Source organism: Cervus canadensis, chromosome 15, assembly GCF_019320065.1.
Source record: "Cervus canadensis isolate Bull #8, Minnesota chromosome 15, ASM1932006v1, whole genome shotgun sequence".
Classification (NCBI taxonomy): domain Eukaryota; kingdom Metazoa; phylum Chordata; class Mammalia; order Artiodactyla; family Cervidae; genus Cervus; species Cervus canadensis.
Window position 1 is genome coordinate 32267430 of NC_057400.1, and position 26226 is coordinate 32293655.

Here is a 26226-nt window from a genome sequence, read left to right on the forward strand (position 1 = left end):
AAACAAATGTCATATATTAATGCGTATATATGGAATCTAGAAAAACATACAGATGAACCTATTTTCAGGGCAGGAATAGAGACAGAGATATAGAGAATGGGCATGTGGACATGAGGGGAAGGGAGAATGGGAAGAATTGGGAGACTAGGATTGACATTTATACACCACCATGTGTAAAACAGCTAGCTAGTGAGAACCTTCTAGAAAACACAGGAAGCTCACTTAGTGCTCTGTGATGACCCAGAGGAGTGGGGTGGGGGTGGGAGGTGGGGGGTGCAAGTGAGGTCCCACAGGGAGGGGATGTATGTATACATATGGCTGGTTCACTTCTTTGTACAGCAAACGCTAATACAACATTGTAAAGCAATTATACTCCAATAAGAAAAAAATTGGAAGACAGATCATACGCAAATTTGGGAGTTGTATATTATAAGGAGGCGGGGGGGGAGGGGAAGGATACATTAATCATTACCTCCTTCTCTTTTGTTCTCCTCTTCCTCCTTCTTCTTCTGGCTTTAACTTTTGTATCTGAATGTCCCTAGATCTCCAAACTTCTGAAGTAATTCTTTGCTTTGAATACCCATATACGGATATGCGACCTACTCCAGTATTCCTGCCTGGAGAATCCCATGGACAGAGAAGCCTGGCTGGCCACATTCCATGGGGTCACAGAGAGTCAGACACAACTGAAGTTACTTAGCACTGCACAATACATATACTCACTGCTTCCTGAAAACTAGGACAGGTTAAGTTATGCTAACAGTAATGAACAACCCCCAAATCTCAATGACATAAAACAATAAAGGTTTATATTTCATTCACGCTACTTAACATCAGGGACTTCCCTGGTGGCTCAGTGGTAAAGAACCTGCCTGCCAAAGCAGGAGACGTGGGTTCAATCCTGAGTTGGGAAGATCCCCTGGAGAAGGAAATGACAACACACTCCAGTATTCTCGGCCAGGAAATCCCAAGGACAGAGAAGGCTGATGGGCTACAGTCCATGAGCTCACAAAGAGTTGAACACAACATGTGACTTAGCAACTGAACACACACACACACACACACACACACACATAACATCAGACTCAATCAGGGATCCACGTGATAGACCAGCCTCTATCTCAAACATTTCCCTCCATGCCAGAGGGAAAGACAGCTCTAGAGAATCAGCAATCAAATGATCATCTCTGAGATAACACATCAAATCTCTGCTCACATCTCACCAGCCACGAATAGTCACATCATCTCACCAAACATAGAGTACATGCTACCAAAGTACTGCTGGAAGCTGAAGAACAAGAAATACTTGGCAGGTATTACTAATTACTGTCACACCATATGCCTACCTATGTCAGTTTCAGATCTTTCTGACATCTGTTTTCCCATAAACTTAAAAAAAACATTGTTCTGTTCAGTGTCATATTCAGTTTCTAAAAAGCTTTTTGATATAAAATAGTTAAATGTTTCACTTTTCCATGTATTTCCCATTGTTCTACATAGACTCCATTCAATTCACTGGTACTGTTAAAGTTTGCAGCATTCCACCTGAAGATTAAGTATTTATTGAATAAATGAGTTTAAGAAGCCACATGTTTCTTAAACCTTGCTCTATGCCATGCATTAGAATTTCTCTCCAATTGTTTTAACTTGTACACTAGGGAAGTGAGTTTTATTTCTTTTATTGCCTTTATTCACATCATGGTCCATATGAAGCTCTTGGGGTGGGTGGAGAATTCCTGTACTATAATTTCATGGCCTTACTGGCAATGTTCTTAATTATGTCCTCTACGGACATATTTTGTAATTCACTGAGCTCCACCCTTTTCTTCTCTTATCATCTCCTCTTACTCTTTCCTTCACTTCCCAAGACTACAAAATACATGATATAATCAACAAATTATATAATTTATGCTTTAGTTTTAATACTATATGCCAAACAATTATGTTTCCCCACAACGTCTAGCTATTCAAATGTATTCTTTTTAGATTATTATAATTAGACATGTGATTTCTTAGAATGTGTTTCTTTTTCCTCTCTTCTTCTCTCTACCACTTGATCCACATCCACCTGACACTTCCCCATAGCTTTTCCCTGTTAGCTGAGGTTGAACATATCGAAAAGATTTTAAATGTCTCCTCTCTTCCTCTGACATTTGAAATTCTGTCTATCTTTAGAGTCTCTTTTTTTTAAGTTTGTGGAATAGTGACATCACCATACCACTGTGCCACTTCAGGCAATCTTAAAGCTTGTTCAGTGCACTCTTAGCCCAAATCAAGTATGACAATCTCCCCACCTTGTCTTTAGGTGTCTTGAAGGGATTGGGCTTATGAGCATTGAAACACTGTGGGAAAGCGGTTAAAAGGGGAGCTGCCTCTGCCAAAAAAAAAAAAAAGAAAAGAAAAGGTCCTGCTGGGCTTTCAGTGACTGGCAAGTACAATCAAGAGATGGAAGGAGTAGGGGAGGTAAGGTGACGTTTATCTCTAAAGGCTGAACACTGGACTAGCAAAGTCTTCTAGCCTTTGAAAGGAACTTTCATCAGTGTCTCTTCTCTCAAATCCTCAAATACATCATGCGTAGTGTGTACTGCGGGGGAGGGGTGGGCAGGGAAGGTTTGTTTTCTTGGGCAACTTTTAAGCTAAGTTCACAAACAAAACTTCTCTCCTCTATCCTTCTCCCTCTGGTTCCCCCCTGAATTCCCACCCACACCCACGACATCTTTTCCACACAAAACCCTCATTCTCCTTTTTTCTTCCACAATAGAACTGAACACCCCCTCAAAACCAGAACCCACAAGATTAGGCAGTGTTTCCTCTTTGCTTAATGTAGGGTTTCCAAACATTGTGCAGAGATGGGGAGAACTGCACGGGGGACATGGGAGGGGGAGAAAGAAATCCTCCCCCCTTGATTGAGTTAATCCATTAAAGTAATCTTTAAATGTTTATGCTAAAATAAGGTGAACATTTACACCTTGTCATACTTGGAGATTTGTTAAAATGTAGATGAATAAAGAAGGGTATCTCTTGTTCATTATATGGCCTAGTTAAAGGTTAATTTTCAACCCTTTCCTGGTAATAATTTTTGACAAATAAGGACAAGAGGGGACTGAGTACCTTCGAGAGATGCAGAAAGCACATGGGCAGAGAATGTGACCAGGCAAAGAATGGGAAAAGCTGTGACAGTTCAGTTGTTGCCTTGTGCAAGTAAAGTTATATTTACTTCCTAAGCCATGGTTTAAAATAGTCATATAATTCTATTTTCCAGAGAAACATCATGGTTTGTTCCTTCCAACTATCTCTTCATCCTATTCCCGCTGACCATGCCTGTCTTCTCCATAGTCACACCTACCTGGTCTAGACTAGATTCTTCTTGGCACCAAACTTAAGCTCTCGAAATTCTGTGGGTGAGCTGGTATGTAATCATCTCATCTCTCATTTGCTCTGGGTCCAAAATAGAGGTTTTTGAATCCTGACAGCTTTATCCAACCTCAGTGAGTGTCTAGTAAATTCTGTAACCTCAGCCTACCTCCTACAACTGCTCTTTCCAGGGGAGATGAGATCAGGGCAAGCCTTTGATGTACAACGCAAAGATGCCGAAGAGATTCAAGTTAACTTTAGATCAGAGCAAGTCCAGAAAGCTGACCGTTTCAAAAGATTAAATATCAAAGGAAGAACTAAGAAAGCATGAGAGAAATGAATATAATAGGAAAAAATGGGAGCAGTTTAGTAGCTGGAGTAGAGAGGATAAGTAGCAAAGAATGACCAGTGAGAAAGAGATGTCAAAGCTGCCCCTCCCCGAATGACTGTCAATCAACAGGAAAGGCCAGGGAGCATCAGAGGTGTGGGGTAGTACCAAACAGGTTACCCAAAGACCCTGCACAAAAGGAGAGGAAAGTCTGGGTATTTTAAGGCATGGTGACTTCACTATGATAACAGTACCTATTATTTTGATAATCTTCAAAGTTAGAGAGGGGAAGCTAGCACCGTATTTTAATTAACTTTATGACAATCTACTAACCGACCTTCCTCCCCAAATAACAAGGATTTGTAGCCTGGAAAATTTTGTGTTCTAATAAGATAGCCCCAAACTGCTTTAATGTCCTAAGCATCTGAAACTGAACTACTTTTTGGAAACATGATGTATTTACCTACCTTGGACCACAATAATCTAAGGACTGCAACAAACCCCACCCTAAGATAGAAGCAGACAGAAAAGAAAGTAAAGAAATCCTACAACACTGGAGACAGTTCAGAATTGGCCAACTATGCACACTTTTGGTTTCAAACCTTCTATTCAAGCTTGACAATGTTTAGGGGAAACTAAAGTATTAATAACACTACCAGGGTCAAGTTCAAGATTAGTGTTTAACCCCAAACCCCATACCACATTTGACTTACTGCAAATGAGATACTCAGGGTTTCTCTTAAAATTCCTACTGAAGTGTCTTTCTTTTGTTTTTTGAAATCACTGCTGAATCTGCACCAAGTTATAAAGAACTTCCTAATAGGAAAGTGTCCGTGACAGACAGAATAAATGGTCTCCTTTCCAAGTAAGTGAATTTTAAAACGTAGATGATCGTCCTATATCCTTAGTTTGAGTTGCCAATGCAAATGAGTCAGAGGATTTGCCTCAGACAGTGAGTTAATTGTGTAATTCTACAGCAGAAAATGCCATTGGAGAGCGCTTGCTGACCTCACAGCTGAAAAAAAAAAAAAAAAACATTTAAAAGATGTGGAAACCAGATGTTCAGACACATTTCAGTCTCTGCTCTGAGAATTTATCCCGAGCAGCCCCTAACAGGACATTCCTTCTCCACGACTGAGATATGATCATCTTAATTTACTTATTTGTCTTTCTATGGGAAGAGGCTCACGGATGGGGATTCAAGAACGGAATTTTTCATAACTCCATATGGCTTGGTAAGAAACTTCACTCATAGCTTCTTGCTGGGGAAGTCACTTCTTTGAATTCATACAGAAGTGAATCAAAGCTGTAAATTTTTCTCTTCTATTTAAGGCTGATGTTTTCTAAGAAAATTGTTTGGGAAAAACAGCTGATGGAGTGTATATACCATTTTTTTTTAAGTGTTCCTGCCTTCTAAAATTTTAGAATAGCTTTTTATAAAGTGAACTGTTGAGTAGAAAATAGAGGTTAATATTTATAGTCCATATGAATATGTCCTTTAAAATTTTCAAAGCAGGTGTGGTAGTATAATGGGGATAGTGTCTTTAACAAAATAAAGTTACTAATACATTATTTTGTTCTTATTTGAATGCATTTGCAGTCAGATTTCATAACAGGTAACCATAAGAGAATTATAACAGGTAAACTGGAATATAAAATAATTTTACAATCACTGCTGTGTGCACTCTGACCTGTAGTATCTCTCATGTTTTTCCAAACATCTTTCAACTAGTTTTACAAAGCCATCTTGTAATATAGAAAAAATCAAAAAAGCTTGTATTTCTGAATGCATTCTTATCAGTTGATTTCTTTTGTTTAAGCTAGCCATTTAAATACTTTCCTACCTCTTCTGTTAGACAAGGAAAGTTTCTTTTGTTGTTTTGTTTTGTTAAATGTAAGGAAATGACACAGGCCTAACTGAGAATATAAACAATAGAACAAAAAACGCTAAATAGATAAAACCCCAAATGCTCCATAGAGTACGCTAAACAATGTTTTAATTCTCATGACACAGATTATTATTGCTTTATTGTTCACTGTTGTATCTGATGATGAAATTTTTTTGAATTGCTCAAGAAGAAAATTGACAGATCCTTATATAAAACAGAGAAATAAAGAGAAAGCAAAATTAACCTAGATCTTGATTTTATGCTTGCTAAACAGCACAGAGTTGTAGAATATCTTCCCTTTCAGCGTAGTTCTTTCTGGTAATAACTACAGCCATGCGGATTTCATTAAAAAACTCGATTTGCAATGCACAGCCTTACCGCCTCTTTTTTCAGCTTGAGCCAGTGAACTACTTTCATGCTGAACAGTGCAATCCATTTGGCCAAGATGGGGTCTGGAATTTACTAGAGGAATGAGCAAGTCTTTCTGTTTATTTTCATTACACACCATTGAACTTGGGAAACACACCTATTTGTCAGAAATGAAAAAAAGGATCATAAAGCTAGTAAGAGTTGAACCCAAATGGATAAACTGAAATTCTGTCAAATTATCTAATGATGAAGTAAAATGGAGTTTTGGTTTTGTTTTTTTTTTAGTGATGTTGTATATCACCAAAATAGAAACCTGGACAATAGAAGTTCTGTCCCAGAGGTAGAGGGAAGTAAACCCAAATATTTGTTAATAGTATGCTGCACATCTGAGGCCTGGAGTGATTGCATATTGCTTCAAAGTGGGACAAATTATTGACCAGCCAGCCTGGCATAAACTGTTTACAGTTGGTTAGATCAATGTAGTATTAGAAAACTGTTTAGAGGGGGAAGAGAGTTGAATTAGAAGGCAGGAATCTGCTAGCAACTATCAAGAACAAGGCACTTAAAATTCTTGGTCTCAGTTCCATGCTGGTAAAATGAGAAGTCTGAAGTAAGGGACCCTAAGGTTTATTTTTAACTCTTGTATACTCTAATTTCTTAAATAGTAAATTTTAAGACACATAAGGACAAGTGACTTCAACTAGTTTAAATGGAAAATTTAAAAATGTACAAATAAGCAATTCCTTTTAACCATTGTTTTGAATCTGAAAAAGGAGAAAGGAAAAGTAACATTATCATGAGCTCCTACTAGGATCCAGAAACAATGCTTATAGGTTTCATGGTTTGTATATTCCAAAAAATAACTGTCATTATTCCCATTTGCTAGGTGAAGAAACTGAGGTTCAGGCAGTAATTAATACAAGGTCACACAACTGGTCTATGACAGAACCAGAAGTAGAAATCAGAGCCAACCTGCTAGTGTTTACCGCTTAACTATTAATAAAAGGAAAAGGAAATTATTGGTTAAGCAGATTTTCAATTTTAATGAATGACAACTAGAAAAATAATTACTTCTTCTGAAAGGTGAAACTCTTTAGATTAAGACTCATTATTCAAAGGACCATTTTAGTAGTATAAATTCTGGATTAAGAAATACTTTAAAATAAATCTGTGCTTAAAATATTCAAGTACACATGCCAAGAGTTCTCAACTTGTTCATAAGGCAAGATAATGGGAAGTTTGGGTCTCTTTCAGGAGCAATGTGGAATATTAATATCATTTAATCCATTAAAAATTATAGAATAGACATTGCTACTATGTAAGTTACTATCTTATTACAGACAAGTTTCAAGAGGTACCAAAGTTTTCAGAAAAACTACTGGGAAGAAAACTTAAAATTATTTTTTAATCTTTCTGTTTATCTTTTTCCCCTCCAAACCTGTTAAAAGAAAAACTGAGGCATACTTAAACTTTTGAGTTTTCTGAGCAAAAATCCATTTGAATTTGGCAGCATCCAATTTAACAGAAGGAGCTCCAAGGAGTGGTACGAAATGCAAAACTTTCATAGGCAGAAAGGAGCAAGATAAGGAAGTTTTATTAGCAAAAAAGTAGGCTTTTGATTCCATTTCTGGGTGAGCTGAAATTATACTTAAGCCTTCATTTGGTGATGTGGGACTTAGCTTGCTGTCTTGTTTCTAATACATCAGATTTTTATTTGGGGACTAAAATATAAAGGAAATTTTAGTTTGAGAAACACTGGGCAGACAAAATAATCAAATTTTTTTCAAATAAAGATCTTTTACAGAACAAATACAATTCTAACATTTTTAAAAAGTAACAATCATCTCCATCACATATATTACTAAGTACTACATGCCTCTCTTCTCTACTAAAAGCCTCAGTATCCCTGTACTTCAAAATAGATGTACTTGCCTTGCCCATTAGCACAGGGCTTGATTCCCCAGAACCTAGCAAAGTACCTCATAGTAAATTCTTAAAACAGCTACACTGGAAGCTGGTAAAAGTTGAGTTAATGAGGCTTTACCTATGAAGGACACTTGGAAAGTATGTAACTCTCAAAAGGGCAAATGACTTTGATGCTCCTTGTGCTTTCTGACCTCTAAGTATCAGACTGACTAACGTGCTGTGTATGCGTGATAGGCTTTTACTATATAAGGTATAAGAGCAGGATCTCATGAGTCTAGAAAAGCAGGGAAAATGCCAAGCAGCATCTCCTATTGAATTGACATTGTCAACTTCAGCTTTGGGTAGAGAGTAAAGAACAGTATTTCTAATACTGCTGGATTCATATCTTGCTGCAAGGCTAGAAACACAAATTCTTGTTGGAAATGGTCTTAATGGTGGCTGATTACACAGGTCGGGGTACACAAACTTAACAATAATCTTGATAGTCTACACAGAACTATTAGAGCTATGCTATGACTATTGTCCTGGGAATCTTTTCACATTGTTTCTATGGCAAAATACACTCCAAACTCAAAACAATCAATTTAAACAGTGATCTACTAGGAGACGGCTCACATATGACTTAATACCATCTAAAATGTGCTGGGAACAAATGTGAACTGAAAAAAGACAAGCCAGGTAAAGAACTTAGGAACTGGTAGTTAGGTGTGTCCCACTTTTTCTCAGCTGTAGTTATATCTATTTTTCTTTTCTTTAATGCACTATTTGGTGCCTTTGGATTCTTTCAAACTGTTCCTCAGTTTTTGATTTGTTTACTAAATTCTCAATTATATTGCATTACTCATTTCCCTCAAATGGATATTTTGGCTTATTTTTCTCCTTCATTATGAGCCAATTTTCAGTGGTTCTTTTGCCTTTGACTCTTTTTCTTTTCCTAGTGCTTATCTTTCCAAGTTTTTAAAACAAAGCCAAAAAACAAGTTAAAACTTTATCACCTTTGGATAGTGCAGAAATACAATGCTGTATTAAAACTTTCTTTTGGGCTCTCAGTTCAAAAACATAACTTAGTCTCAAGTTTCTCTCTGTGTCCCCCCAAAATTCCCCTCATTCATAATGTTTCCCAAAGCTTTCTAACAATGAAAACTCAGCCATTCAAGGCAGCCGACCCAGGGAACCCTTTGGCAGGAACAATAGCTGATGTAATCTTCCAGATGAGGCCACAAAATTTCCCTTGTTCGACAAGAATGGGTAACAGTGCATTTACGACATTTTGTGAATTCACAGAACAAGCAGCAGGCGTGTACCACAGGGAAGCGCGGTCCGGCAAATACAAGCTCACCTACGCAGAAGCGAAGGCGGTGTGTGAATATGAAGGTGGCCATCTTGCCACCTACAAGCAGTTAGAGGCAGCCAGAAAAATTGGTAACTTCTTTGAACATAATATTTCTTCTTTTTCACCCTTGGGAAAAAAATTTTTCCACCTTTCCTGCAACCTCTTATTAAGACTTACTTCTCCACCTCTGCTAATAGTTCCTCTGGCTTCTCCCATTGTCTCTGCCTACAGCTAGATGATGGACAGTTTCTAAAACAAGCAACTGAGTTGGGGTTACCTCCCATTCAGAACAAATAAATTAAAGTCAAAAGAAAATGAAGATATCATCTCGATATCATTTAATTTCCTCATTAATTCTAATGCCATTGCTATTCATTTCTAATATTATACCATTTTATCTTTTCTTGATCTCTGTGGGTTTCCTCAGCTGTTAAATGATGTTGCTATGCTGAATCTTACAAAGAAATTCACTTGGTAGAAGAAACAGTGAATTTAGTGATTTTTTTTTTCAAGTTTTTCCTTTTCTTTTTTTACATTAAGTGGGAGAATGCATTTGTACTTTAGGATCAAAAGCCATGAGGAAAAGAGTTGTAAAGATGGAAGATACTGGGAAGTTGATGTCAGGATACCTGGTGAAAACCCAGTAATTAACGAATACTGTTTGCTTCTTTATAATAAACGCTGGGGGTTGGGATAGGGCGAGGAGGCTGCTACTGTCTCTCCTGGATTTTCAGGAGAATCCAAAAGGCCACCTCCATTCAGAATTATCTTCTCCATTAAAGAAATCCCTTTGTTTATAGGAACACACCTGGCAAAGCTCATGCAAATATTATATATTACCCAAGACAAAAATAAAGGTGTTTTCAAAAATGGCCCAGAGTCTTCCCCAGATGACTGTTCAGTCTATACCCACAGGGCTGTGTGTGACATAGTAACTGGAATGATGCATGCAAAAGCCAGAGCCATTACTAGCCACCAGGGACTTGTCATCAAATCGTTCTTGGATGGCATTGGCAAATATTAAAAGAGCCTCCAAAGCTGAGCAAGGAAAACAGGGCTGAGGCTTTGTTTGAAATGTTGAGTGCTTTTATCTTTATTCAAATTTTTAAAAATATTAGAAATATCTTAATTGATTCTGAAAGAGACACTATCATTTGAAAAAAATGTTTTCAGTATTGGTGTTAATTTTAGTTATTTCATGGCACTAGTAGGGTCATTTGTGAAAAGAAGCCAGCTCTGAAATTGGATTGTTTTCATATCCCTGGTATTATCATTTCTTAGTCCATCTTTTTTTTTTTTTTTGCCAAGATATCATTTTCTAGTAAAAGTCAGATGTTATAAGAACTTTTATTATGTGTTCAAACTTTATTTTTTAAGAAAACCGTTTTTCCCCTTATACGTAAACTGGATTTCGGCAGTTAAGACACTGTTCCTGTTGGGAGGGGCCATCTTGGTTGAGATAACCTTTGCTCAGCGGAGGGAACATACAAGTTAAGCCATTACCCTTCCACTGTCTTGCAGGATTTCATGTCTGTGCTGCTGGGTGGATGGCCAAGGGCAGAGTTGGATACCCTATTGTGAAGCCAGGGCCCAACTGTGGATTTGGAAAAACTGGTATTATCGATTACGGAATCCGTCTCAATAGAAGTGAAAGATGGGACGCCTACTGCTACAACCCACATGGTTTGTGGAAAACAGTAATTTTATCCTATACAAAAACAGTTACATGTTATGAAAAAGAAATGTCTTCTTCTTCCAGAGACAAATCAATTTAATAATGATAATTAAAAAAAATTTTTTAAATATACATTTGGCTGCATCAGGTCTTAGTTGCAGCATGTGGGCTCAGCTTCCCCATGGCATGTGGGATCTTGGTTCACCAGCCAGGGATCAAACCTGCAGGCTCTGCACTGCAAGCCAGACGTTTACGTACTTGACCACCAGGGAAGTCCCCAGTAATGGTAATTATAATAACAACTACCATTCATAGAATGGTTATGCTGTGCCAAACGCTGACTTATGTCCCTTCATCCACACTGTCACTTAATGTTCACAACTCTGCAAGGAGTTATTGTTATACTCATTTTAGAATTCAGGAAACTGAAAGTTCAAGAACTTAAGTACTTTCCCCAGATCAGACAGCTGATAATTAGTAGGCAAGTGAGATCTCAAATTTAGTTTTCTGTGCCAGGGAACTTCCTGAGCACAAAGGGAAAAAAAAAAAAAAGCAGATTATAAACTTATCACAGTGAATTAGTTAAAACTATGAAGTAGTATAATACTGCAAAATGTTAACTGTTCAAAGTTATCCTTTTAATAGAATGAGAAAAAGGAGACAGAATAAACAAATTGTTTTTCCTAATTTCTTTTTGTGTATAAATACTTAAATTTCCAAACTAAGCAACTCCCACTCTGTGTTTTTTTAAACTGGATATTCTAGTTATTATTATATAGTACATATTTTATTCATATTCTTTTTCCATGGTTGATTATAGTCAGGAAAACTTTAAAGAGAAAATTAACTCATCATAATTACTATGAAGAGTAATTCTTGCTCCATGCTCTTAGAGAAAAAAGTAGACTGGGGATTTATTTCCCCCAGGATAATATTACAAACTGTTACAACATGTCACAAATTATTTCCTATATTTATGATCATAAATATCCTCAGGTGGTATCCCATTTGTATCTACTTTATGAGAAAGTCTGTAACAGTAGGAGAGTTACAGTGAAGTTCTAGCATAGCTTTATAGAATTTGTTATCGTTTAATAATATTAGTCATTGGAGAGCAGTTTCTCATGTTTGTAGCTAACCTATATCTCAAAAGAATATGTATTCTGGTAGAAGAGAATTTTGTCTAGTGTTATCACCTACTCCCACTTGAGACAAAATCTGAATAAATACTTACAGCACATTCATATAGACTCTTTCAAACCACTTTGACATACGTTAAGCCTATACTATACTACATTTATGGAGTAGGAAATGGCAACCCACTCCAGTATTCTTGGCTGGGGACAGAGGACCCTGGCTAGCTACAGTCCATGGGGTCGCAAAGAGTTGGATCCAACTGAGCACGCAAACACGCATACAACATTCAGTCCTATATTTAGTCATTGTTAATAATTTATATCCTCCTTTTCCTCTCTCTCCCCTCCTCTCTTCCTTTTTTTTTTTTTTGGGGGGGGGCGTTGTGCTACAGTGCTTGCAAGATCTCAGTTCCCCAACCAGGGATTGAACACAGGCCAAGGCAGTGAAAGCCCAGAATCCAAACCGCTAGGCCACCAGGGAATTCCCCCTTTTCCTTAAATATATTTATATAGGCACTTCTCTTTTTACTCTAACTTGGAGATACTGATTAATTAATAATCACTATTTTCCTGATACTGTTATGATTTTTTTTTCATTCCAATCGTTTTTTAGGGAACTGTGCTTCTCCCATTGCTAGTTCAGGCGGCCCCCAGTCCCCTTCAGGTTAACCACATCCTAAATAATCAGCATGTCACTGAATCTAAAAGTAAGCTGAGAATTGAGTAAGAACAAGTCTCCTAGGATTCTGTACATTTCATTGCTCTTTTATAAGAATGCCAACTTAACTTACAAATTTTTGTAAGTTGTATTTATTTCTCATAGAGGCTGAGTACTTTTCACTCTAGGAAAATGTGTACAGAATCGTACAGAAAAATGTACGACTGGAATGAAAAAAATCATAACAGTATCAGGAAAATAAATTAATGATCATTAATTAATCAGTATCGCCAAGTTACAGCTGCTTGAAGCAAGGAAGAACAGGGTCATTCTGAAGTGTACAGAGGTAGCCTCGCTCATTCAAGTTCTGACCATGTGGCATGATGCTGACTCCCTCCTGCATAAACACTTCTCAACCAATTAGCAGTCAGTGCTCACATTTATAAAGTCAGATTTAAGAAGTCTGCTTCATAAATCTGTCATTTTCTAAATAAGCCAGAGATGAGGCAACAGTTATACGTAACATGAAATATAGAGCTGATAGGTATAGCTAAATATACAACCAAAGAAGTTCAATATTTTGGATTTTTCCCTAATCTAGTGATAAATACATCAAAGATACAGGAGGCTGGGAATTTCCTAGCGATCCAGTGGTTAGGACTTTGTACTTTCACTGCCAAGGGTGTGGGTTCAATCCCTGGATGGGGAAGTAAGATAGTGCAAACCACAAGACACGGGGCTATATATATATATATATATACACACACACACACACATATATAAATATTATTTCTATATAGATATTATATATATGTAAATGTAGGATGCTATGGGACAGGGAAAATCACTCCCAAAGTGGGCACTTGTTAGTCGCTCAGTCATGTCTGACTCTTTGAGACCCCATGGACTGTATAGCCCACCAGGCTCCTCTGTCCGTGGAGTTCTCCAGGCAAGAATACTGGAGTGGGTAGCCATTCCCTTCTCCAGGGGAATCTTATCAACCCAGGGATCCAACCCCGGTGTCCTGCATTACAGGCAGATTCTTTACCATCTGAGCCACCAGGGAAGCCCCTTACATGCACATAAACACTATATATTTTATAAGATTTAATAACACAATATGAATAGCTTACACTTTGCATAATACCGTTAAGCTATCCTCTATATTTATCTTCAAAATTGTGCTGTGAGGGAGGTAACAGAAGAGGCATGACTACATTTATTTTATCAATGAAGACACTGAGGTACGGACTGATCACCGAGCTCAGACTAGGTTGCTGACCTTCCTTGTCACTCCCCAGGCTTTCTAAGAGCCTGTTCTGCTCTGGGGACACAAGCTCCTTAACCTCTATGGTGTTAAGGATTCTAGCAAAATTTTTTATCATAGTTATTTTTAAAAAGAATATTCTTGTAAAAAGCCTCTAATTGATACAATAAAAATATCTTTGAATACTACCAGAGTCACGACCTCCACACCACCACTCAGATTATTTTTGAATTTCCAGTTTCTATCGTTTTTTTAAGACACTAGACATTTAGTTGATATGTAATTAAAATGAACTGGGACCCTTCTATAGCTTTCCTTCTACGTCATACTGCAAAATTACTGTTCTGGCAGAGATTGTTCACTCTTATAAGAGGTTATGGGACATGACAGAAATCTATGAAATGGTAAATGACTTGAAAAAATCAACATAGATATCTCCACCAAATCCTCAAATAGTATTAGAATTAAGTTGCTAATTTAAACCAATAAAAGGAGTGTAGAATGATTATCAATTCTTCCTTTTAACTGGATTAGAATGACCTTCAAGTTCCCTAGTGGTCTTTATAAGGATTTTCCAAACAGAATTTATTGGATGTATTATTCTAAGTGTTCAAGTCCCCGAAGACACAGTGGTTACACCACAGGACAAAACCCCTGTCATAGTTGGTGATGTAGATATATGTTGGTGAAGTAGGTATATGTTGGAAATACAGGTAGGTATATGTATCAATATTTGTCAAAACACATTTAAGTATGCACTTAAGATGTGTGCTCTATGCTTAAAATGTGAACAGAGCAAGAAATGTAAACAGGAGCACAATTATTTTTTTGCTACTTTACTTTTTTAAAAAAATCACAAGTGGTCTATGTTTATTTTCGAGAATTTAGCAACTATTAACAAAAAATAGTTATTCTTCAGCTACAATTACACACAATATACTATGGAGGCTATATATTTATTCATGTCTTTATTTTTACTTCATAAAAAGTACTAAATAGATGGACATTAAGAAATGAATATTTTTTTAAAGTAGGAGTCATCTTTTTAAAAGCTTTTTTTTTTTTTTCTTTTCTCATTTCAGCAAAGGAGTGTGGTGGTGTGTTTACAGATCCAAAGAGAATTTTTAAATCTCCAGGCTTCCCAAATGAGTATGATGATAACCAAATCTGCTACTGGCACATTAGACTCAAGTATGGTCAGCGCATTCACCTGAGTTTTTTGGACTTTGACCTTGAAGATGACCCAGCTTGCTTGGCTGACTATGTTGAAGTATACGACAGTTATGATGATGTCCATGGCTTTGTGGGAAGGTATGTGTTGCTTCTCCATACAGGAAGCTAATGGACATCTGATATTTTGCATGATGCTTCTTTAATTTCTCCCCAACTGTCCCTATAATATTGATTTTCCAGTTTATCTATTCCCCTGCAACATCCTTTCCTTTCCTAACCAAGATTTTTCTTTGCAGTGTTAGTCCTAACAAGCCATAGTCAGCTGCTACCTCTACTTATGATTAAAATAGTGATAGCTACTTTTTGATTTGTTAAATTGTAACAGTTAAATATTCTATTTATGTAGACCTCAAGATTTGACTAACAGGAGAAAGAAGATATGTAGGATGGGAAATTTGTTGGGGTTTTTAAGTGTTCTGATTTCTGTCAACCTACTATATAATTATAAATTCAGTAATTGTTGCCTTTCTTCTGCATACAAAGCATTGTACTAAGCATTATGATATGAGGTAAATAAGTACACTAGAGCCCCTTCTCTCATACAGTTTAGCTAATTATACAATGGATATCTTCTTAAAAATAGCTTTCTTTGTCATGAAAAAACAAATGTTCCTTTCCTCAGTATTTCTCTCCTGGTTTTTCAAGATGCTGGGACACAATATTTTTGGTGCGTGTTCTCACCCAATATCTTTGCTGCTGCTAAGTCACTTCAGTCGTGTCCGACTCTGTGCGACCCCATAGACGGCAGCCCACCAGGCTCTGCCGTCCCTGGGATTCTCCAGGCAAGAACACTGGAGTAGGTTGCCATTTCCTTCTCCAATGCATGAAAGTAAAAAGTGAAAGAGAAGTCGCTCAGTCATTTCCAACTCTTAGCGACCCCACGGACTGCAGCCTACCAGGCTCCTCTGTCCATGGGGTTTTCCAGGCAAGAGTACTAGAGTGGGTTGCCATTGCTTTCTCCGACCCAATATCTTTAATATAGTTTAAATTTTACAGTACAAATTTTGCAACACTGTATGAAATATTATAAATTAAAGAGAGCACAGGTAGGTGTTTTACATATTCAGGTCCCCACTTAGTGTATTTTAAAATATCTATCATCAATGGATTGTCAGTTATCAATTCTCTATTATCCATGATAGTAATTTAATGAAAGAAAATAGTAGTGGGGATAATTTAAAATAATAGACAATATCTTTTTATTGACTTTGAAATCTGTAACTTAAATAGAAAGAAAAACAAAGGTATTTATTGCATAAATGAACAGCAGTTTTTGGATGGAAAATGTTTTTTGTTGTTGTTGTTTTGTTGTTTAGCTGAGACTACTACTATGGAAAAAAATATAAATAGTTTTAAAAAATAGTTTGAAGAAGACTAGAAGTGGGATCTGAGGAATTAAGAACAAAGTCTTTTTTGAAAGAATGGACCTCCTATCTTGGCACTTAAGATAATATTTTTATTCTAAATCTAGTTTCAGAAATCAATTACAGTTCTAGATAAAATAACTTTTTAATCTACAGGCTAATTTGTTATTTACTGGATTATATTGTGTGATTTACCTTTATGATAGACTTTCTCCTTCTCTGGAATAAACTACTTTTTCTTTAGAAACTAACAAAAACCATTTTTTTAATATAATTATGTACAAGGGAATTCCTTTCATGCCATGATTCAGATAAAAATCACATCATCTTATAAGGTCCAATGTAATTTTTTCCTTTTTAAATCAGTCTTACCCCCCTCATTCTTCTTTAACTGTGAAGAAAACATCATGAGATTAATCAGAAACAAATTTTTAAAATTTCCCAAATGGATTAAAATTGTCTACCACACAAAAAACTTTGTAGACACACAGAGCAGAAATGCCACAGTTTCTTTCCTAAGAGTCTCAATACTGCAAGAAGGCTATTTGAAACAATATTTTAGCCTCTCTTCTCTCTTTCAAGGGCTTTCCAGGTGGCTCTAGTGGTAAAGAACCCTCCTGCCAGTGCAGGAGATGTAAGAGACTTGGGTTCAATCCCAGGGTCGGGAAAATTCCTTGGAGGAATGCATGGCAACCCACTTCAGTATTCTTGCCTGGAGAATCCCATGGATAGAGGAACCTGGCGGGCTACGGTCCATACGGTCCATACGGTCCATACACAGAGTCAGACACATTGAAGCAACTTAGCACTCACGCAGGCTCTCTTATAAATTCTAGTAAAAATAAATAAACAATAAAATGTTGTAAATAATAGAAAAGTGAGCCGTTACTTAGAGGAACTGGAGTAGGCAATGGCATCCCACTCCAGTATTCTTGCCTGGAAAATTTCCATGGACAGAGGAGCCTGGCAGGTTATAGTCCATGGGGTTGCAAAAAGTCAGGCACGACTGAGCACACACGCACCTCTTAGGGGAAATACAAAGTACATCAATTATCAGTTAGTTACTTGCAAGAGCTATATTATAATCATTCATGTGACCTCTCCTTTTTAAAAATTTTCTTTCAGATACTGTGGAGATGAGCTTCCAGAAGACATCATTAGTACAGGTAATGGCTCTAAATCGAGGAATAAAACTATGATTTGCTTTCTCAGTGTCACTGAAAGTGAACGATCCAATAGTTATTACTACATAACTTTTTAAAGTTGAGAACTGAAGACAGACATGGCTTGCTAGCTTGTAAAAGGCAAAGAACTATTTATACTTTATTATTATTATTTTTTTTTCTATTTATACTTTAAAACGTGTGTAGTCTCTGGTTACTTGCAGGAAATGCAGTCTGAGATAGTCTTGAGTCTGCAAATCCATAAATACTGCTGTATCTTATAATTCCCATAAGATGTGGTAACAAAAGGCCCAAACTTCATCGATACGATAAAGGATTAAAGTAATTTGTCAAGTTGTTAAAAATATCTTTCATCACTGAAAAAAATTTTAAGTTGTATTTATTGCATTTTCACATTAGTACAGCAATCCCAAGAAAGTCTTGTGAAGATCACAGTTCTGTTAGGTGTTTTTAATAGATATTACATGATAAAAGGGCTCTAAGGTCAGGTAAATTGGGGAAACATTGGGTTAAACAACGTTAAACAGGTTTCTTTGTTAGAAGACGTTAGAGAACTTTTACTATGCTAATTACACATAGTTAATCTTAAAAGCCTACCTATAGTGAGCAGTGTTTTCCGAATCTTTTTCCTCTTGCCAATTATTTTATGAGGCTGTTCCTTGAAATGTGCGCCAAGAGATGTTCCAAGAGCAGCATAGATTTATAGCAATGAGCAATACCACTGCTATTGCCTCAAACTGCTACTTTCTGGCTAATAACTTTTACTTTCTTCGATGTCTTCATTTTTTTCTTTATTTTCATCACTCGTACCAGTAATTGGCATTCTGGCTTGCTCTATTTTTCCTCCGAGACATTAAAAAAAAAAAAAAAAAAAAACCACAATACTTCTGCAACTAAAAACACCAAAGCTACATTGAATTGCAAATTCCAAACAGTCCCTAAACTGAGATACTACAAGCTAAATTAGTCCCACACCCTAGCTTTGCAGTGCATGCAGTTTTCATTGATGAATCATTACAAGAGATGGAAATTCTTGTTCAATACTGGAATGATTAATGCTTAAAGTTTATTAATTCATTACTATGTCACAATCTCCTTAGGAAGAGCAATCTTTTAAACTTTTTATTTATCTCTTATTCTTTACTTGAGAACATATTTCATGTTAACAGAAAACTAAAAGAAGACACTTTATGAGATGTAGGAGGGTAGTTGGGAGGGGGATGAGAATTCTACTTAAAAAAAAAGTGAAACAGAGGGAGAATCCAAAGGAAGCCTGAAACTTGACATTTTTCTTGTTTTGTCTAAAACAGACTCCAAATGTAACACCAAATCAGTGTTTTTCTGGCACAACTGCAAGAAACTAAAAAAAGAAAAACCCACACAATTTATTATTCAAAGAGAAACAAATCAACAGAAAGAACATAGTTAAATAAAATGCCAAAGATTTCGCAAAACAGCAGGAAGAATACACACTGATACAGAGTAATAGAAAAAGAATATATAAAATAAGTTTAAAGTACTATCCTCTCAGTTGAGATAATGCTGTTAACATTTTGATCTAGTTTTCTTCTTAAATATGTGCTTACTCAACCCAGGATATTTATATTAAAAAACAAAAACAGAAAATAAACTAAAAACTACCCATAGTTGTACCACTTTAATAAAAGGTATATGAGGAAAGAAAGTGCCCACTCTTCTCCTCTCCCTACCCAAGAAAGGCATTGGACAACCACATGGTGTCCATCTTTCCAGACGTCCTCCTATAACAAACAAACATTATGTACATGGAGACTATGGAGCCACTTCAAAGTCACAGTAGAATTGGGAAGCCCTGTATATTTAGATCACTCTAGTTCTTTTTAATGACTCTTAATAGGTGCCAAAATTTGTCATACACCAATATTTAACACCCTGAAGGCATTTGTTTCTGATTTTCTTGTCTTTTGCTACTCAACATTTCACTCAGTTCAGTTCAATTCAGTTGCTCAGTCATGTCTGACTCTTTGCAACCCTATGAATTGCAGCACACCAGGCCTCCCTGTCCATCACCAACTCCCAGAGTCTACCCAAACTCATGTCCATCGAGTCGGTGATGCCATCCAGCCATCTCGCCCTCTGTCAACTCTTCTCCTCCTGCCCCCAATCCCTCCCAGCATCAGGGTCTTTTCCAAAGAGTCAACTCTTCACATGAGGTGGCCAAAGTATTGGAGTTTCAGCTTCAGCATCAGTCCTTCCAATGAACACCCAGGACTGATTTCCTTTAGGATGGACTGGTTGGATCTTCTTGAAGTCCAAGGGACTCTCAAGAGTCTTCTCCAACACCACAGTTCAAAAGCATCAATTCTTCGGTGCTCAGCTTTCTTCACAGTCCAACTCTCACATCCATACATGACTTCTGGAAAAACCATAGCCTTGACCAGATGGACCTTTGCTGGCAAAGTAATGTCTCTGCTTTTTAATATGCTGTCTAGGTTGGTCATAACTTTACTTCCAAGGAGTAAGCGTCTTTTTATTTCATGGCTGCAGTCACCATCTGCAGTGATTTTGGAGCCCCCCCAAAATATTTATTTATCTGTCTGTGCTGGGTCTTAGTTGTCACATGTAGGATCTAGTTCCCTGACAAGGGATTGAACCCTGGCTCCCAGTATTGGGAATGCAGAGTCTTAGGCACTGAACCACCAGGGAAGTCCCCTAAATATTTTCATACTTCTACTTGTTAGTGCTATTTTTTTTTTAAGAGTTAATTCCTAAAAGTGAAATTTTGGGGTCACTTAGGTGTGTGTGTGTGTATGTTCAGTCGAGTCTGACTCTTAGCGACCCCCCGGACTGTAGCCCACCAGGCTCCTCTGTTCATAGAATCTTCCAGGCAAGAATACTGGAGTGGGTTGCCATTTCCTTCTTCAGGGAATCTTCCTGACCCAGGGATCAAACCCACAACTCTTGTGTCTCCTGCATTGGCAGGCGGATTCTTTACTACTATGCCACATGGGAAGCCATAGATGTGGATAGATGCCAGCAAATTAGCACTAGGCCCTACTGTGCCAATTTTTATTTCAACCAGTTGAGTTGTCTACAAGAAAAAATTTCTTTTTTCATTTAAGCAGCTCTCCCAAGTTTGAAAAGAGTTTAGTAGACCAGAGCATGAACTCTAGGTTCAAACCTGGTTCTGCCATTTAAAACCCTGTGGCCTTGGCCAAGCTACTCAGGCTCTCTGTGCCTCAATCTCATCTATAAAATGATTATTTTAGTAGTAGGCACCTCATCATGTTGCTGTGGAAAATAAGATGAAAGACACTTAGAGCTGTGCTTGACAAAAGAAATTAGCATTCAGTGTGTATGGGGGTTTTGCAAAGAAATCTGGATTTGTGATTTGGATTAAGAAGGCTTTTCCCACATGAAAAAGAAAAATATTCCTATATATTTCATATAATGAAGTTTTTCTTTTTTATTTTTGGTACGTGTTGGTCTTTAATGCAGGTAAAATGTAGTTAAGTGCTTTGTTTAAAAGAGAGATCTAGCTTTGTGGCTTTTTTCCTTTTTTTTTTCTTAACAAATGCAAAGGTTTGTTGACACCATTTAGTAAATAACCCATCTGTATCTCACTGGTTTGAACTGCCTGCTATTCTCCTGTAATTCTATGGATGGTCCTTCTACAAAGAAAACCTTTTAAAACAGAATAGACAAAATTTCCTGTAGGACAGATTAGAGAGCCACAGGAAAAATCTGAAGTCCTTGCTCCACCTGGCAATGATACTACAGACTCAACAACTTGAAAATATACCTCTGAATTCTAGGAGTCTTGTTCATGAATTTTTACATTCCCCCTATGAGAATGATGAGTCTTTGAACTGTCAGCTAAATTGAAGAAGAGTAACATCTTGGTTCTTCTGCATCTTCCTCCTCCCCAGGAAATGTCATGACATTGAAGTTCCTGAGTGATGCTTCAGTGACTGCAGGAGGTTTCCAAATCAAATATGTCGCAGTGGATCCTCCATCCAAATCCAGTCAAGGAAAGAATGCAAATACTACAAGTACTACTTCTACTGGAAATAAAAACTTTTTAGCTGGAAGATTTAGCCATTTATAAAAGCAAAAAAAAAAAAAAAAAAGACTTTCCGTATTTATGTTTCTATCTTTTGGAACACTTTTGATCTCACTTTTATATTATTATTATTAATGTTTATTTATTATTTTTCTAAATGTGAAAGTGATAACTGATAATTTGAGGAAAACTGGGAAATACAAAAAACTTTGAATGAGAAAATAAAATCTCCCATAATCTCCTTGCATAAAAATAGCAAGCATTAAATTTATACATACTTTTAAGTCATTTTTCAATTCATGGTATATGTATATATGCATCTGTATGTATTAGTACTTCAAATTATTGAATCCTACTCTAGGTACAGTTTGAAATCTTAAATTTTTTTAACCTTGAATTTTATGGTATGCACGTTTTCCCCTATCACTGAGTATTCTGCAAAAACATGATTTTGAATAACTGTAAAATGTCCATGGTATGACTGTCCCATACTTTCTGTAAACCTGTCTCTATTGTGGGAATTATTGGTTGTTTTTATAAATATTGTTTCAATAAACATCCTTGAACAAATATGTATTTGGACATCCCTCTAATTATTCAAGATAGGGTCCTAGAGGTGGAATTACTGAGTCAGAGATTAATTAAAATGAAAAAATTTTTTGAGGTAGATCAGCTGAACTTTATGACACTGAATGGGATGGGTGGTAGGCTGGATGGCAGGTGGGCCATACTCACTCAGTAGACGAAGGTATCTTCTAGGGAAACTAGAAAGTGAATGGACTAGGAAAATAGCAGGTTTTAAGGACACATTAAGGGCACATTTCATCTCACATGCTAGCAAAGTAATGCTCAAAATCCTCCAAGCCAGGCTTCAACAGTATGTGAACCGTGAACTTCCAGATGTTCAAGTTGGATTTAGAAAAGGCAAAGAAACCAGAGCCAACATCCACTGGATCATCAAAAAGGCATGAGAGTTCCAGAAAAACATCCACTTCTGCTTTATTGACTATGCCAAAGCCTTCAACTGTGTGGATCACAACAAACTGGAAAATTCTTCAAGAGATGGGAATACCAGACCACCTTACCTGCCTCCTGAGAAATCTGTATGCAGGTCAAGAAGCAATAGTTAGAACTGGACATGGAACAACAGACTCGTTCCAAATCGGGAAAGGAGTACGTCAAAGCTGTATATTGTCACTCTGCTTATTTAACTTATATGCAGAGTACATCATGAAAAACACTGGTCTGGATGAAGCACAAGCTGGAATCAAGATTTCTGGGAGAAATATCAATAACCTCAGATATGCAGGTGTCATCTGCATATGATGACTCCCTTATGGCAGAAAGTGAAGAAGAACTAAAGAGCCTCTTAATGAAAGTGAAAGAGGAGAGTGAAAAAGTTGGCTTAAAGCTCAACATTCAGAAAACTAAGATCATGGCATCCGATACCATCACTTCATGGCAAACAGATGGGGAAACAATGGAAACAGTGACAGACTTTATTTTGGGGGTCTCCAAAATCACTGCAGATGGTGACTGCAGCCATGAAATTAAAAGACGCTTGTTCCTTGGAAGAAAAGCTATGACCAACCTAGACAGCACATTACTTTGCCAACAAAGGTCTGTCTAGTCAAAGCTATGATTTTTCCAGTAGTCATGTATGGATGTGAGTTGGACTAGAAAGAAAGCTGAGCGCTGAAGAATTGACGCTTTTGAACTGTGGTGTTGGAGAAGACTCTTGAGAGTCCCTTGGACTGCAAGAAGATCCAACCAGTCCATCCTAAAGGAGATCAGTCCTGGGTGTTCACTGAAAGGACTGATACTGAAGTTGAAACTCCAATACTTTGGCCACCTCATGCAAAAGTTGACTCATTGGAAAAGACCCTGGTTCTGGGAAAGATTGAAGGTGGGAGGAAAAGCAGACAACAGAGGATGAGATGGTTCGATGGCATCACCGACTCAATGGACATGAGTTTGAGTAGGCTCTGGGAGTTGGTGATGGACAGGGAAGCCTGGTGTGCTGCAATTCCATGGGGTCACAAAGAGTCGGACATGACTGAGTGACTGAACTGAACTGAAGGGCACATATGAACTTTGTGATATGGACCTTTCTTTTTTTAATTAAAAAAATTGTTTTTAAATTTTTTGGCCACCCCACATGGCATAAGATTTTTTAGTTCCCAGACCAGCAATAGAAACTGTGCCCCTTGCAGTGGAAGTCTTAACCACTGACCACCAGGGAATTCCCTGTGGTATGGACCTTAATTGGAGATGGATCAGCAAGGCTATTTTTCTCTGACCATGTTCAGCTATATAAGGACAAGGACAGATTAGTGAGAGAGTAGGAATCATCACAGTTGGGCTTTTGCCAAGTGAGTGTGATAAGACAGGGGTAAGGGAATAGAGGATGTAGGTCAGGAGGCATTGCAATGATAACTCAGGAAATTTAGATTCATAAAGAGTGAAGAGAAGACAGTTAGGAAATAAGGAATAGTAGAAAAGCAGTAGACTCAATGAAGTAAAGGTCTCAAAGGGGCTTAAAGGGCTGTTGAATCAGTATGAAAGGGGACACATTGGAGAGATAGTAGGTTGTGGTCTGAGAATGAGATATTAAATTTATGGTAGGCAGAGCAACACTCCCCCTAAGATGCCTGTAACTTAATCCCCCAAACCTATGAATATGTCCCCTTACTTGGCAAGAGGGACTTTGCACAAGTGATTAAATCAAGGATCTTAAAATGGGATACTATGCTGGGTTGTCCGAGTGGGCCCAATGTGATCACAAGTGTCCTTAAAAGTAGATGAAGGAGGCTTAAGAAAAGAGAGTCAGAGAAAATATGTGACAAGAGAAGCAAGGCCAGAAAGATGCAACATTGATGGCCTTGAAGATGGAGGAAAGGGGCCATGAGCCAAGGAATGTGGGTGACTTTTGGAAGCTGGAAAAGGTAAAGAAAGAAATTCTCCCCTAGAGCTTCTGGACAGAATGCATCTCTGCTGACTCACTGATTTAGCCCAATGAGTCCCCACTGGATTTCTGAACTATGGAACTTTAAGATAATACATTCATATTGTTTGAAGCCACAGGGTATGTTATAATTTGAGGGGAGCAGTGATAGAAAGCTAATACACCTTTTAATCAATTTCATGCAGGCTTAGACACAGGAATAAAAGTCTAATTCTAGATAACAAAGCATACACAAGAAGTTGTAAACAGAAGAGTGTTGTTTCTCTAAACTCAGTGAAATTAATTTAGGTAAATATTATTTAAGGCTAGTGTTATCATTTCTCTGTTCGTATGTTCTCCTGACAACATCTAATACTTTTCCACTTCCTTACTCATGATTTTTTTTTTTTCAACCTTTAAAAAAATTTTTTTACCTCACATCCATAGGCTTTTTGGTCTTTTTTCCCATAGTTTTCAGAAATTTAAGGATAATTGACTAAAAATATTATATTATTTCAGGTGTACAGCATAGTGATTTGATATTTTTATACATTACAAAATGATCACCATTTTAAGTCTAATTATCATCTGTCACCATACAAGGCTGTTGTTCAGTTGCTCAGTCGTGTCTGACTCTTTGCGACCCCATGGACTGCAGCATGCCAGGCTTCCCTGTCCTTCACCATCTCCCAGGGCCTGCTCAAACTCATGTCCATTGAACCGATGATGCCATCCAACCATCTCATCCTCTGTTATCCCCTTCTCCTCCTGCCCTCACTCTTTCCAAGCATCAGGGTCTTTTCTAATGAGGCAGCTCTTTGCATCAGGTGGCCAAAGTATTGGAGCTTCAGCGTCAGCATCAGTCCTTCCAATGAATATTCAGTGTTGATTTCCTTTAGGACTGACTGGTTTGATCTCCTTGCATTCCAAGGGACTCTCAAGAGTCTTCTCCAACATCACAGTTCAAAAGCATCAATTCTTTGGCACTCAGCCTTCTTTATGGCTCAACTCTCACATCCATACATGACTACTGAAAAAACTACAGCTTTGACTATGTGGATTTTGTTGGCAAAGGAATACTATTGATTATATTTGTACCATGAATAGGAATTTAAATAATAAATTGAAGAATGTGTAAACATTTGAAAATTATAATGCTGTCTAGGATATAAGGAATTATTATTGATGACAATGGTGGTAAATATAAATCCTCTAAAATTTTCCAGAAAATAATATTAAAATGAGTGAAATATTTTGAACAATATTAAATGCCATCTGTTTAATAGATGGCATTATCACACTGACCTCAGTTCAGTTCAGTCGCTCAGTCGTGTCCGACTCTTTGCGACCCCATGAACCGCAGCACACCAGGCCTCCCTGTCCATCACCAACTCCCAGAGTCTACCCAAACCCATGTCCATTAAGTTGGTGATGCCATCCAGCCATGTCATCCTCTGTCATCCCTTTCTCCTCCTGCCCCCAATCCTTCCCAGCATTAGGGTCTTTTCCAATGAGTCAACTCCT

The 26226-nt window shown here is 37.4% G+C and overlaps 1 protein-coding gene across 1 annotated transcript; it reads left to right on the forward strand.

Moving 5' to 3' along the window:
• The first annotated feature begins 4737 nt into the window (after window positions 1-4737).
• Window positions 4738-22328, forward strand: TNFAIP6 (TNF alpha induced protein 6). The gene is made up of 6 exons (XM_043488228.1): window positions 4738-4917; window positions 9151-9288; window positions 10721-10882; window positions 15018-15246; window positions 17658-17698; window positions 21625-22328. Exons 1-6 carry the CDS (start codon window positions 4824-4826, stop codon window positions 21801-21803), a joined length of 843 nt encoding a protein of 280 aa, XP_043344163.1. The 5' UTR covers window positions 4738-4823; the 3' UTR covers window positions 21804-22328.
• The last annotated feature ends 3898 nt before the right edge of the window (window positions 22329-26226 follow it).

Excerpts from the sequence above, each read along its gene's own strand:
- TNFAIP6 (XM_043488228.1), top strand. The coding sequence starts at position 4,824 with ATGATCATCTTAATTTACTTATTTGTCTTTCTATGGGAAGAGGCTCAC. Across the intron at positions 4,918-9,150 it reads TCATAACTCCATATGGCTTG|AACAAGCAGCAGGCGTGTAC; the intron begins GTAAGAAACTTC and ends GTGAATTCACAG. Across the intron at positions 10,883-15,017 it reads CTACTGCTACAACCCACATG|CAAAGGAGTGTGGTGGTGTG; the intron begins GTTTGTGGAAAA and ends TTCTCATTTCAG.